We start from the raw sequence: 14,813 nt of genomic DNA on the forward strand, positions 1-14,813 counted from the left end.
GTCTTGTATTGATTGTTGTCATTTCATCAAATTTCTGGGGTGCCTCTAATATCCATATCTTAATTAAATATCAGGCACTCAAGTTCACCTATCTTAGTATTTAGACTTCTAGCATTGTATATGAGTATTTATCGAATCTGTCATTTTTCAGTTGTCTACCATTATGTGATGTAATTGAATGGGACTCTTCGAATTAACTGCTTCTTTTCAGTTCCTGCCTTTACCTTCTCACATAGGAACAGGAAGCAGGGGCATGAGGTGCTGCAGCTCCATGTGGAGGGGTCCCAGCCACCAGCCCATGCCCAGGGGCCTGGCTGCTACTGGGGGTTCCAGCTGGCTGCCCTCTGCCTCTCTGGGTCCCAGCCTCTGGACTCATGGGCTCTGCTGCAAACCCAGTCTGAGGTGGTGAGGGGGGTGCACCTCCACATTCAGAATTGTTCCAGTGCCACCACTTTCTCAGTTTTTATCGTCTACTCTTTCCTAGAATAGAAAATGCCCATTAATAGAAATTCTCCTACAGGATGTCTCATTCTGAACCATGTGTTCTTCAACACCTGTCAGGTTTCCTTCAGTCCTTGGTTTGAAAAACTCCTGTAAAACCTTCTTAATTTTTCCATGCTAGCAGTCTGGTTCTGTTTTGTTTGGGTGGAGCCCATCCTTCCTCTATAAGCTTCTCCTTTCCAGAGAGGTTCCACAGTTTTAAATAAACTTAAAACCCTTCCCCTTACACCATTTCCTAAGAGGACAGTACCTAAATTGTTCAAAGTGACAAATCCCAACTTGAGGCACCTGAACAGGGAGCTGATTTTAAGATGGTGACAATCCAGTCTCTCTAAGATGTCTTGTGTAGGTCACCCGTGTCACTGATCACTACTGAAAGTTCAAATCTGTAGTTCATGAGTCAGAGCCTGCCCCCATTGAAACAGAGGGAGTTTGCAGAGATATGAGAAGAACACATTGGATTATAAATCACTGAGACCATTCCACTGTGACATGATATAATTTATTGGATTTTTCAGGAGCTGGTGGTGGCTTAATCTCTAACTTTGAGCAGTTGGTGAGAGGTGTTTGGAAACCTGAAAGCAATGAACTTCTGAAGATGTCCTAGTAAGTTCATGTAAACCACAGTACAACTGCAATAATTCTTACAACTTTGGTCTCTTTGGCTCTTACTTTCAAAGACCTGCGTGAGTAATTATCTTGGTAGACCATTTTAAAACAGGTTCTAGGAGATTCAAAATAAGTGGTCCAAATCGCTGTGATGGCTGGCCTGTGTGAAAGGAGTTGTTAATCTCAGATGATTTCCTTATGAATAATTGTCATAGAATTGGAACTAAGTGGTAAATGTTTTGGCAACTTGCGCAGACAGGACACTCATTTGAGTGGGTAAGAAAAATTAACCTTCTCTACTGGAGATGTGGTTCGTCCCAGGTCAGAAAGGAAGCACATTGTGGCCAGTTTCACACTGAGTGAAACTTACATTCCTGCATGTGTGGGTACATATTGTGGCGGTAAGTAGAGTCCTTCTGCTAAATGTATTCCACTAATTCCTACTTACACTCTTGAAGAAAAAAACAGCTGCACTCTTCTGAACACACATGCAAACCATCTGTTAAATATGTAGCATTAAAACAGCTCAACGCATTGCTCTGGTGCATTGCAAGATGGGAGATGCTACTTGAGTTTCAGCTTTCAATTTCTTTGTCTTACAGCAGCTAAATTGGGAGGATTACATCGCACCCAGCTTGGCATCTGGAAAAGAGAGAATTGGCACTGGCTGGTAGGCCACAAATTACTGCTGAAAAGGAAGACAAGCTCATAGTGGGCATTTAAAATCCCCTTTGCCCTCCCATGTGACTTCCCAGCTGGTTTCTGCAGAAATGATTATTTCAAAAACAGGGTTATGACTGTTGATATTATAAAAGCAGCAGGAGCAGATAAACATGTAGGGATGCTGGTTTCATGTCACTGTCTTAGGTAATAAAGAGTGACAGAAGAGAAATGCAAAAATTATGAGCTGTACTATTTCCAAAAGGAGGGATTGTGAGGCTTATAGTATCAGCTGCTCTCTAGTGACCTAAATATTTCACACCTAGCGAACGAGGTGTTTCTGCCAGTTTAAAATACTGCAGTCATTTTCTTTAAAAATGTGCTAGCTGAAGGAAAAATGAGTTTTAAATGTTAAAAATTATGGTAGTGCATCTAGCCTTATGAGGGGTGAAAGCTGAGATCATCATGTGCCAAAACAGAGAGGTGCTGGATCCAGATCATTGTCCTCACATACTGATATTCTTTTGGTTAAAAAATTCCCTGGATAATTTTTTCACCCAAATGCACTCTTTTGGTTGTAAAGCTAAATGCATGAATCTAAGTAAAAGTGTGGTTAAGAAATGAAACTTGACAAATCCCAAATGATAAGAATATAAATATACAAGTAGAGTTAAACCAACTTCTCAATTCCCTGCATGCTCTCACTGCTGCCTCACTGCTGCCTCACTGATACCATTGATATCCTTCAACCACTGTATCAGTCTGCTATCCACTCCGTATGACTCCAACACTGCCCAAGTCGCTTTCTGATCTATACTGTCAAATGCCTTTTGAAAATCAACGAAGCAAGCATATATGCTCTTGTTCTTTTGTTGAGCTTTCTCCACTATCAGTCTTAGTGCCAATATCTGCTGTATGGTACTTCTGTCTTTTCTGAACCCCACTTGCTCGTGTGCTGTAGGTTCTTCTATCTGTGATCTTAGTCTCTCCATTAGTATCATCATCAGCACCTTGCCTAGATGACTCATTAGGGCAATTGTTCCGTAGGTCTTGCACTCCAGTGTACTTCCTTTCTTGTGTATTGTCCATTCCTTAGGTACCTTCCCTTCTTTCTGTGCTATATTACATAGTCGGTGTATTTCCTGAGATGGTATAGTAGATTGGTGCAGAGCTAGTCTACAGAAACTAAGCCAGTCCACACTTGACAGGGAAAGATGGAAGGAAATAGAGAGAGAGGCATCAGACGCCAATGGGCTCGGAGCCCCCGGTTATTGATGATGATGATGAAGTAGGGTTATACTAGCAGATTCCTGATCAAGTTAAAAGATAACAGTTGCACAAAGTTGAGGGTGAACAGAGGGAACTAATTCTAATAAACAATATTCATGGGGGAGTCCAGCCTTTTGCAGAGTGACCAAATGCCACAGTGGTCTAAGATTTAGACAAGTAGTTTGACACCTTAAATGATTGGCTCTTAGAGCGGTTTGTTCCAGAGCACACAATGAGGAGAGCTTATTTTTAACTCAGTCCCAAGGAACATATAGAGGTTGGTGGAAGTAATAAGTTAAGTTGAACCACTAAGTAATAGTGGCTACTTAAGAGTATAATTAAGCTAAAATTCCTCAGCAGGAAGAAAGCGCCCCGCCCCCCACCCCCCCACCGTAAAGTGACTGAAGACCGGTCTATTAAGGTATGCAATATGGAGGTCAAATTAAGATGCAATTCCAGGGTTGTTAATTATAAACTGGAGTTGATGTACCTTAATTCAGGCTTCCGTGCCATATCCACTAATGGAGGTCAACGGGAATGAATGCTCCTGTTGACTTACCTTATTCCTAACGAGGAGCAGGAGTGCTGGCGCTGACACAGGCCCCCTATAAATTCAACTTAGTATGTCCCTAATAGGCATGCTAAATTGAACACTGGAACATTGACCATGGCAGGGTCAGTCTGCTCCATAGTGAAGCTGGGTACCCTTAGTGAAGATATTGGGACAGTTTAGAGGAGACTAATAAAGAGATACGCATACATTAAATAATGGTATGGAAGTGGCAAATTGGGTGTTTTTCTTTAAATTCAGGAACAAAGAAATCTTCTGGTAAATTGGAAGTCTGCAAACTAAAAGCTGATTAAGTATTTTTTAACAAAACACTTAATTAGCATGTGAAACGTTGCCATATTGTTACTACACTTCACAATTTGCTTTCAGCCAAGCAAATATTATAGTTCTATTGTTGTATGCTATCACTTTCTGGATCATAATTTCTGTCAGCTTGGGATGGAGAGGAGAGAAAATTCACGCACTTGTCTTTACTTTGTTTGTTTCCAGCCCTGTGAAAGTGACTCTGGTGGGTGCAGTTCTCTTCACCTTGCAACATTCTCAGAACCTTCCGATAACAAGACATAACCTTATGTTTTTTTACACCACCTTTCTAGTGGTTGTAAAGGTAAGAATTTGGAAACGTCTAATTATTTAAATATATGCAATACAGCAATATTTCTCACTGTACTTTCCAAAACCAGGTGCATGTTGTTGAGTGTCTCTCTCTTTATACGCTACCAGAATACTAATTTCAGTTTTCTCTTTCTGGAGAGACCTGATCAAACTCCATTGATGGAAAAGGGCATATCTCAATTAAAGTTCGTGCAGCCAGCCCAATGCCAGTGAGGGATCTGAACTCTGTGAGCCTGAAGTAACTTCCATATGTGAAGCAGAACAGGAATCTATTTGCATTGTGACCTTACCTAGTTGCATTAAAAGAATATTTCAAGAATTTGGCACAGGGAATTGATATTTCAAACTATTAAATTATTTGAGAGAGAGAAATTAAAACACAACAGGTTATGACTTGACAGTCTATTAATACATGGAGAACAAAAAAGAACTGCAGCCAATGGCCAAGTGTTTCTAGTAATTGAAATACATTCATAAGTAAATACAACAGGCTGAGTTTGTCTTCATGCTGTTTTTTAAAGTTTGTATTTTTGGATACATCTTTCCACATCTATTTAGAAAATAAAGATGGAGAAGAGAAAAATAATACGAGAAGTGTTTAGTATATTTTTGTTTTTAAAAGGTGTGGATATATATGCATAAGTACATATGTGAGATATATGCACACATCTTGTTCTTCCCTTAGAAATCAACCATTAGAAGGTTTGCTCTATCATGTTCTGCATTTGTCTCCTCCCAGAAAGTTGGGTTATATTCACAACTGTATTAACACTGAAAAAGGCAAAGTTGGAATCTCAGAATCTCAGCCATAACAATCTTGAAAGGTGGCCACTCTGTTCTTGAGATGTTAAAATAGGGGGTGAACAAGGAATGTTAAAATGTAACTGGATAGCCAGTACAGGCCAGAGCAGCCCCATGCCCACCACAGGCAAGGGGTTGTTCTAGCTTTGCACCCATGGGAGTGATGTGGGCCAGGATGCTCCTACACCACTCTGTACGTGGGCATGGATGCTCCAGGGATGCCCCTACACCACGCTGCAGCAGATTCCTTCCTGCCTGCCTCCCTAGTAGGGCAAAGGGAGTGAATTCACAAGCACGTCACTTGATGGGAACTGACCCTGAGGCCTCCAGTCTTCAGTGGTGTAGAACCAGTATAGCCTTAGTCCACATGGCCTATGGAACAGTGCCTGTTCTGGCGCCAGGAAGGGGAGTGAATGGCTGACCCTTAAGATGAAAACTACAAACAGGAATAATACTTATGAATTGTCTGTATTAGCATTTAATTATCTTATTAGTTAAGATGTTCATTAGTTGCCAGTTTGTCCATAAGTTGACTAAGTTTAGACAAGTCTCTTGAGTATTTTACAGTAACTTTATTGCTTTGTTTTAAACCTGTCCCTTTTTAAAAGTTGTTTTATTCAGTGATCAAGATAAAGTTGTAAATAAGTTTACATTACACCTTCATGGGCACATAGGTGTGGTCACACATCTATACCTAATGGACAACAAAATGCTTGCTTATGTGGACAGAATAGCCTGAAATGTACAGAAGGCTTCAGATAGCAGTCTGGAGATATGCTAAAGTCAGAAGAGAGCTAGAAGTGTGGATTTCCTTAGACTTTTAATTAGGGCCTTACCTAACAAAGCCTAACTTCAAGGACCAGTCTCCTTGGAGTTTAAGGTTTTGCAGGATTGAGCCCATAATTGAAAAATGTGTACAGGTGAATAAGTCATTCTTTTTTGCTAGTTATGGCTAAAAGCATCTGTACATAATGGCTTGTAATATGCCAAGGCTTCTGCACAGATTTTGGTTTTAAATTCCTATAAGTGAAATAATTCTTGCAATGCACAGAAAATTGTACAGGGAAGCCTCCCAGAGCACTGACTTTCTTCTGTGTACAGGGGCCTCGTTTCATCTTCAGGTTACTCTTCTGCATACCGATTTGATAGTTTTTACACTCTACATACTTATTTTCTTACATGTGTCAAAAGGGGTTTTGGTTTTTTTTCCCCATGTTAACAACCAAAATTTCTGTCAGATTGGATTACGTTAGGCTGGTGGGGTGGGGGCTGCTAATTCAATGGACAAAAAGTGGGATCTGATGTGAAAAGTTTGCTCACCCCAATCTAGACTATCCCCGACACGTGTTTGTCTGACTTGCTCTTAAAAATCTCCAATGATGGAGATTCCACAGCCTCCCTAGGCAGTTTATTACTGATAGTTAGCAAATTTTTCCTAATATCAAAGCTAAACTGCTCGTGGTGCAATTTAGCCAGCTGCTTTGTATCCTGTCCTCAAAGGTTAACAAGAATAATTTAGCTCCCCCTCCTTGTAATAACCCTTTATATATTTGAAAACTGTTATGTTCCTTCTCTGTCTTCCCTAAATTGAACAAACCAATTTTTTCAATCTTTTTTCAGAGGCTATAAGTAGACCTTTAGCAACTTTTGTTGTTCTTTTTCTGGACTTTCTTCAGCTTACCCACATCTTTCCTGAAATATGGTGTCCCAACTGAAGGCATTACTCCAACTGAGGACTAGTCAGCACAGAGTAGAGCACAAGAATTACTTCTCATGTCTTGCTTACAACACTCCTGCTAATACATCCCAGAATGATGCTTACCTTTTTTGCAACAGTGCTGCACTTCCATATTGTTCACTGACAGTTATTTTGGACAAAGATTTACATCAGAGGCTAGAAATGCACTATCACAGACTTCAAATTAGAGGTGTGCAGAATTCAGAGGGCTGAAAGCATAAAAATGGTCGACACAAATTTGTCAGAAAAATTAGTTTTATTTATAGCTTTTTGTTGTTTCAGTGCAGCTCTGTGTGATTTAGCAGATGAGTTTAATATAAAAATTAAGCAGAATGCTTTTGATAAAGGAGTGGCCAAACACAGACTTCTGCTGGAGTAACTGAAGCATAAATTAAAACCAGTGGAGGTATTCCAGTACATACATGCTGATTGTTGTTATTCTTAGTCTTTATTTGGAGAGTCAAGACTTTCTAACTTAAATTTGACCACTTTCTCTATAGGTTACTATGATGGTGACACAATCTGCAGTTTCTCCATTTGCTCCTTTTGAGTCTGTGCTGGGCCGCATGCTCTTTGGTTGGCAACAGACTCCATCTAAAGTAAAAGGCGAGGCCAGAGTATCTTCCAACGGAACTTCTTCAGTCTGTGACCATACTGCTGGAGAGGCCAGTGAAAGCACTAAGAAAAGACATGCAAAGAAAACTGAATAAGTGGCCAAAAATTTTCTTATTACATATGACCGTAACATTTTAAAACATTTCTATTTTAAATGATGGGAAAAAGAAAATAATACGTAAGCAAATGCATGTGACAACAGACTGGCAGCAGTGATAAGCTTTGTGTATTACTGTTATATATTTAGCCTTTAAAGTATATTTTCTAAATTGCAATTCAGGTTTTGGGAATGTGTGTATCATGGTGGATGTTTCTAAGTTAAATGGTACTAAATAAGAGATTTTATAGTGATGATGATTTTACTAAATGAGAAATTTGTTGATAATTTTGTTTTTATATTTATGAAAAAACTAACTTTTTAAATGTAAAACTCCGTTGAAGTTAGTAACAAAATGAGACAATCAGATTTGACTGAACTTTCCTTTTTCGTTTATCATTTGTTTTTGCATATATTTTCTGTTTATGCAGCTGAAAAACAAGAACTAAAATGGATAGTAATATACAGTAGCATATTCTATGCTCTTGCAATCTTGTTCAGTTAAGCAATGGAGCCAAAGTAAAATTTTACAAGATGTCTATGGTACGTGAATAAGAAAAGTAGCACTGTAAATAGTTTGCACTGTAAAACTGTGGAAATGTGGCCAAAATAAGGCATTTATTCCCTACAAAAATATTTGAATTACAGCTGTAATTCATGTTGCACTGATATTGATTCTGTTTAGTCACAAACTAATCAGAGAATATTTTTCCACATTTTCTGCTTTCCAGAGTAAAAGTAAATTCCCTTGCACTTTAAAAGAAGAATTTTCAGTACTAACGTTTATTTAGCTAACCTATTTTGGTACTGTCACTTAAAATTTTTGATTTATATGTTTGCTGATCGGTAGGCAGTAAAACAGACAATAATATAATATTATGTCTATTAAATTGTTAATGTGCATTTGTATTGAAGCATGTAATTTTTTTTAAGTATTTCTTTCATTTTCATTTTGCTGTGGCTGAATGTGTTCTAACGTCATCTTAGCCCAAGCACATCACTTCCTGCTTTCTAAGGTAGTTTTGATACCAGTACTGTTTCATTGCTATTTGAGGTCATACCTCTGTCATTTAACCCTGTTTAAATTAGGTTCTTATGTTGTGGTAATAAAAATACTCGTTCACTGTCTGGTCCACCACATACGCTTTTACAGGTGTTGGTGGAGCAGTACTTGATGGTGATGATGAGTTAGAGCAGTTCTAGTGTAAGTTGCACCATAATTGTTTATCAGCCTTTCCTGAGATGCCTCCTCCTGTTCCTTGTGTATGTTGCATACTAGTTTGGTTTCTCAATTGTAGATTTAATTAGTGTTTCAAAAGATTTTGTATTTTGTGAGAAGCCAAATGAAAGATGCCAGTCATTATTTTTGTCATCACAACTATTTTCTTCTGTGTTTCTTCTGACAGCACCAGACTGCGTAAGCCTAACTTTCATCGGATGGTGTGAGCACTTTTTGAAGCATTTCAGTAGCTAAATTAAACCAGTTATCTCCATGTAAAATTGGGAAGGAGGAGAGAAAATGCACGTCTCTTCAGACTGCCATTCAGTTCTGAAAAATGGCTATGGTTAAACCCCAATTATTGAACTAGCTCAGGGGACAGATTTAAAATCTGAAAATGAAATTTCAGTTTCAAGGTACGCATCTGAATTTGAGATAATCTGAGTTCAGACATATGCAATACGGTACCTTTTGAATAAAGCTTTTCTTTCTGTATATTCATAGTCCTACATATTCATTGTAGTAACCAAAATATTTTTTGTGCTTTTTCTTCCTGTTAGTCCAAACCAAAACAACTGAGAGCAAATGTTCAAGCAGTTTGATGTGTTTGCAGGGTTGGCAGCTAGAAAAACCTCCCCATGCACTGAGAACATGACACAGAAAGAAAGTTGCAGGTAGAATGCCGTGATGTTACTTCAAGTCTCTTCTGAGATTAGATTCTGACTTTATAGGAAACCTTAGATATTAAGCAGTGTCCAGGTTACTGGCCCTGCATTTCAAGTCCTGTTAACTAGAACAACCATCTAATCTTCAACATGGAAACAAATAAATGAAATCCAGCGCATCACTAGGCAAAAGTCTTATGAGCCTAGTGGCCTAAAGGATAAAATGAGTGTCGGATTTTTGCCTTATAATATTGGGGCTCAGTTTATGTTCCAGTAAAAAGTGGTAGGAGAATTGAACAGAATATTAAGTACCTGTATGATTTTGGATTATATGGGGGTATTTGGATGCCATTAAAAGTAACTGCTAATTACCTGATTAACAGGCAGCTAACAATGAGAGACCTCGTAACTACAGTACTTTCTGTACATGTAAAACGTTCAGATAACTCTGAGTCCCTAAGGGGTATATTAAGATTGTCAGCAAGTGTTTGAGTACTTCATAGTACTAGACTTGGTACATTGGGTATGAAACACTTCCACCCCTGCCCTTTGGGCAACTATTGTACTACTGTGAAATATTAGCCAATATCTGGCCATTTTAAACCCAAATGCGTATATGAAAATATGTTTAGAATTATTTACAATAAATTTACATAATTTGAAGCAGAAAATGTAGTGTGTTGTGTTCAGCATGGATTTATAAAAATTGCATTATTAATAAAATAAGTGGAAACATCTGTTTTTCCTCATATTTCTTATTTGGATGTTTTAAAAATATAAGAACATAATGTAACACCTCTAAAGTTACTGTCAGAGAGAAATACAGTACAGCTACAGTTACCCTATAGTGCTCTATGAGATTTCCTGACAAAATTTCATGCAACAGAGTGCAGCCACGCACTGAAAGCAGATCAGAAGAGCACTCCACTCCATCAGCATAGCAATCAGACTGCCCAGCTGCTCTCTCGACAAAACAGGCACCCGAAGTGCAAGAGGCAGGGCTGCCCATTGTTCTGGACGCCCTGTTTTGTCGAGAGAAGGACTGCCAGAGTGTCCACGCTACTTTTTTATGTAGAGAATCTTTCGACAGCAGCATTATGCCACATGGCTGAGAGGCAGAATGCTGCTGGTGAAAGTTCAGAGTTTTGTTGACAAACTGTTGACAAAATGCATTGTGTGTGGATGTTCCACCAGGTTTGTTGACAAAACTGGGGTTTTGTTTGCAAAACTAGCTAGTGTAACCATAGCCTTCAGGTTGAACCTCCCTAGTCCAGCACCCTCAGGACATGACCAGTGCTGAATGGGAGAATTTGCCAGACCATGGGTGGTCAATATTGTCTAACAGCATTTCCAGCACTTCCACTGCTTACTGGGTTGTTAGAAGACATTTATGGGATAAATTAGAGCTAAATAACAGCACAGAACACTGAGGGCTGATGGCTGTAAACAAACTTTATGGACCACAGAAAACTTGGCCACACCCATGATAAGCAGTTGTCTGGCTAACTAAAATCATGTTGGATTACGAATATTGCAGGGTGAGAGTGTGCCGGCTGAGAGAGGTTCAAATTGTATAATCCTTCTGAAAAACTTAGTAATAAGTTGTGTTCCCATTCCAGAGGAAATCTGAAACCTTTTCATATTAAAATACTTAGAGAATGATTGATTGATCTTACACAATAGATTTCTGAAAGAACTTAGCAGACAACAGCTTGCATTCCACTTAAATAAAAATTTTGCTGCTCCAAAAATGCCCAACATTCAGCCTTTCCCATTGTTCTCAGGATCTAGATGCTGAATGCTAGTTGGTGTGTGCTCATAACACTGAATAACAAGATAAAATATTTGCAGTTCCTTGGAAGAATTCTTATATCAGAGTAATGGCAATGGAACACATATTACCCCTACCCTCAAACTCTTTTTACATTTGTCACCCCTGGGTTTTAATGTCAAAAGGTATTCACCTGTAGTTGCTTTTCCAGGATTAGCCAGAGCCAGCACAAGGCTTCTTATGTGTGTGCTCAATGATGTGGGCCCAATGACCACAGCAGACCCTGAGAGGGCCCCCGAAGACCACAAAACAGATAAGGATCGAAGGTGCAAAGCCAGGTTTATTGTTAAATCAAAATACAGTAAGAGTTTTCAGTAGACCACTGAACCACTGTATGTATGTACTGGCCACAATGGAATGACTCAATCATTGGGAAGTTTCCACTGCCCCCTAGGTCATACGAAGACTGTTGCCCAAGACACCACTTTATATACAAGTACAAAACAAATCACATCTCACTTCAGACAGATGAGGTTGCCACCCTCTGATGTCATCAGGTTACAACCCATCACCCTGTACTTCATGGTTTGATTAGATCTTCTCTATCCATCATGCTGTCATTTTAGACCTTTTCCTGAACCTGACCCCTCATCTGTGAGGAGTGGATGCCAAGGTATTTTGAATGAGCTGGTGGTAGTACCATGTGATATCACCTTAAGACCTATAGCAATTATTGTTCTGCACCTGGGCCAGTTACCAGTGTATTTTTTCACTCTCAGCCCTGTTTGTGCCAAGTTCTGTCAGCAGGGCCTGCATCTTGCTCACAGCTTAGCTTTGCTTTAGGTTAGCCATGTTTTGTTCATTGTTAGCTAGGTCTCAGACCAGGCCTGTCCTGTGTGGGCTTAGGAAGGAGTTCAAAAAGGAAACATTTAGGCTGTATCTACACTGGAGAGTTCTGTCCACAGAGGTTCCATCAAGATTTCTGTCGACAGTAACTTCTGTCAACAGATGCTTCTAATGCAGACATAGCCTTAGAATCTTACTTCATCTTTCATTTGTCATAAATGTTTCCTTAAATTTATCACTTTGCTAATGCAAACTAAGGCTGTGATCTGCATGGAAGAGGCTCTAACATGGAGCACCACTGGCGTCAGAGATTTTGTGTGGGTAGAAGAATCACCCTGCATGGATCAGATTGCAGAGTCGAGGCCTAAATTCACAAAAGAGGCATATTTTGGAGCTGTAGAGTAATATCAAGGTGTAGGGGATGGTGATTCACATGTAACAAGAACCATTGCCCAAAACGTGGACTTAAATATTTTTTGAAGATTCTAAATGTTTCCTTTTTGAACTCTTTCCAGTACTACTATATTTTGTATTTAGGTGGAAATACTGAAAGCTCACAAGAAAGGCAGCTGCTGTTATTTCTAACTTGGGTAAGCATAAACTGCTAAATAGGACTGCATAGGTTTTTCTAATGCTCTCATCCCCGTGCTAGGTATATATATCTGAGTCTTGCCCATTACTAACATCTGAATACAACTTTTAAGTTTTATGAATAACGATTGAATCTGGAGAGTAAAATAAACTCCTTTCACTAGATTCTAAAGCTGAACAGATGGCCACCAGCAAAAATAGCATTTAAGAGCGTTAACAGTAGATATGAAGAAAAATAAAATGCTTGGAATTATGAGGTCATAAAATGGCCACTAAGGACAGACAAAGGCCTTTGTTGCAAGCCTACCCACAGCAAAGACTTTGAAACACCCATCAAAAGGTAAGTAGCAATGTGAAGGTAAATAGTATAAGGTGATGTACAGGGGCACACACACATTCTCAAGAACAGCATGTTGCCACTCATGTTTTGCTTTGAAAATGGATCTTGCAGCTTTTGGAAACACTAACATATCAGAACAGTGTAATCTCCACAGAAGAGCATATCAGAAACAACCAGTATCCTAACTTTGTTCTTGGCTTTCACCAAGTCTGAAGTGTCAATGAGATGCTTTACAGCTTCTTTGGGGAGACCAGCAGAAGAGCTGCCAGTCTTGCAAAGAAAGTCAAGATGGTTTATTCCAAGGTATCAGAACATTTCTCTGAATTTGTACAATTAAAAAAAGCAGCCCATTCCATCCTAAACCCCACAGATACTTATACTTCAACTCTGAATGTTGAAAACCCAATTTCAGTGGCACTTGGTTTTCTTAGGTAGCTAGGTCCTATCCTGTGAAGAGAGGCTTTGAACAGCAGTGGAGAGACCTTGAGCTGGTATTCAGATGTCAAGCCAGTGAAAGAAGAGAGTCCTGAGATGATGTATTCTCTCTGACCTGCATTGCTGAGCAGATGGGCTGCTGTGTTTTGTGAGAGCTTTCAGGCTGTGTTGCTCAATTCTATTAGGATGGTATTCAGTGTATTTTTAGCACTTTCTGATGTTGTAGCTGGAAATGACAAGAGTCAGCACCATGTGATCTGCCAGCTCACAGCGGACTTACCTACATGCACTCCATAGAGCCACAGTTTAGGAACCAATGAATCCATCAGCAGGTACCTGCAGAGTTGCATGCCCTTATGTGGAAAATGCATGAAGGCACAGCAGGTAGTCTGATGACTTTTTTTTGAACACTTACTTAAACCCTTGCACAGCATAGATCATTTACAAATCACCTCCACTTCACCCTGTCTTGGGACAAAATTTCTAGCTGATACCAGGAGTTCCCTAGTTCTTGTCCTTTAATCTCAGTATATCTTCTCCATGTTGTCCAAGGTCTTCCTCTTTTGTGTTTTCCTTGTAGGTTCCATGTGAAAGCTTGATGGACTATGCTGGATAATGGTTTTCTGAGAGCGTGGCCTAGCCATCCACACTTTCTTCTTTTAATTTGAATGCTAAGTGGTTCTCATCCTGCTCAGTTCCAAAGCTTCTCATTTGTAACAGTCTCACCATTTGATGCAAAGGGTGTATCTCAGGCATCTGTTTATGAATGTCTGCAGCTTGTGATTTGAAGACTTTTTTGTACGCCAGGTCTCACATCCATACAAGAGCGCACACTTCACATTTGTGCTGAAGAGCCGTAGTTTCATCTTTGCAGATATTTGTGAACTGCAAAAGGGATGAAGAGTCTTGAATGCAGCTTGAGTCTTGAGTGTTGCTTTCCCTATTCTGGCACTGATATCCTTGTGTGTTCCTCTGTCTGTGGCCATAATACTCCCCAAGTAGGTGAACTGTTCCACATTTTCCACATCATCCCTCCCAGGGTGGTGATGGTGGTATTGGACTAGACTGTTTGTTTGTAACCACAGATGAGCCTTTTTCCAACAAGTTACGCCTCCATCTTCTTTCTTCTATCAATTTCCACTATTACCTATTTAGTACCTATTTAGTTTTATTTCTCCTTTAGAGTTATCACCTTATGGTTTAGAGGTGAGCCATTCTCCTTGTAGAGTCTGATGTCTTTCTCGATTCATTTATGAACTCTCTGAGGGTCTGGTTTTGCACTTAGAAATCTAATAAAGCATGGGAAAATATAGGGACTGCTCTGAACCACAAAATTCAGGCCTAGGGTTTGGAATTTCTTTCCTAAATTTTTACTGGTGGGCGGTGGGGGTGAGGGAGTGATCAGATCACATCACATCCAAAGGCTTTGAGATCACTTTGCACAGACATAGAACCCAGGGTTCTGATCCA

The 14,813-nt window shown here is 39.5% G+C and overlaps 1 protein-coding gene across 2 annotated transcripts in view; it reads left to right on the forward strand.

Moving 5' to 3' along the window:
- The window catches only part of TMEM38B (transmembrane protein 38B), a 46,069-nt gene extending 35,964 nt beyond the window's left edge, over positions 1 to 10,105 (forward strand). For both annotated transcript variants that reach the window (XM_074994623.1, XM_074994624.1), the window contains 3 exons: positions 1,020 to 1,107; positions 4,100 to 4,217; positions 7,265 to 10,105. In XM_074994623.1, coding sequence (XP_074850724.1) covers positions 1,020 to 1,107; positions 4,100 to 4,217; positions 7,265 to 7,474 — 416 coding nt within the window. In that variant the 3' untranslated portion in view covers positions 7,475 to 10,105. The remainder of the gene's footprint in view (positions 1 to 1,019; positions 1,108 to 4,099; positions 4,218 to 7,264) is intronic.
- Positions 10,106 to 14,813: the final 4,708 nt, after the last annotated feature.

This window comes from Carettochelys insculpta, chromosome 5, assembly GCF_033958435.1.
Source record: "Carettochelys insculpta isolate YL-2023 chromosome 5, ASM3395843v1, whole genome shotgun sequence".
Classification (NCBI taxonomy): domain Eukaryota; kingdom Metazoa; phylum Chordata; order Testudines; family Carettochelyidae; genus Carettochelys; species Carettochelys insculpta.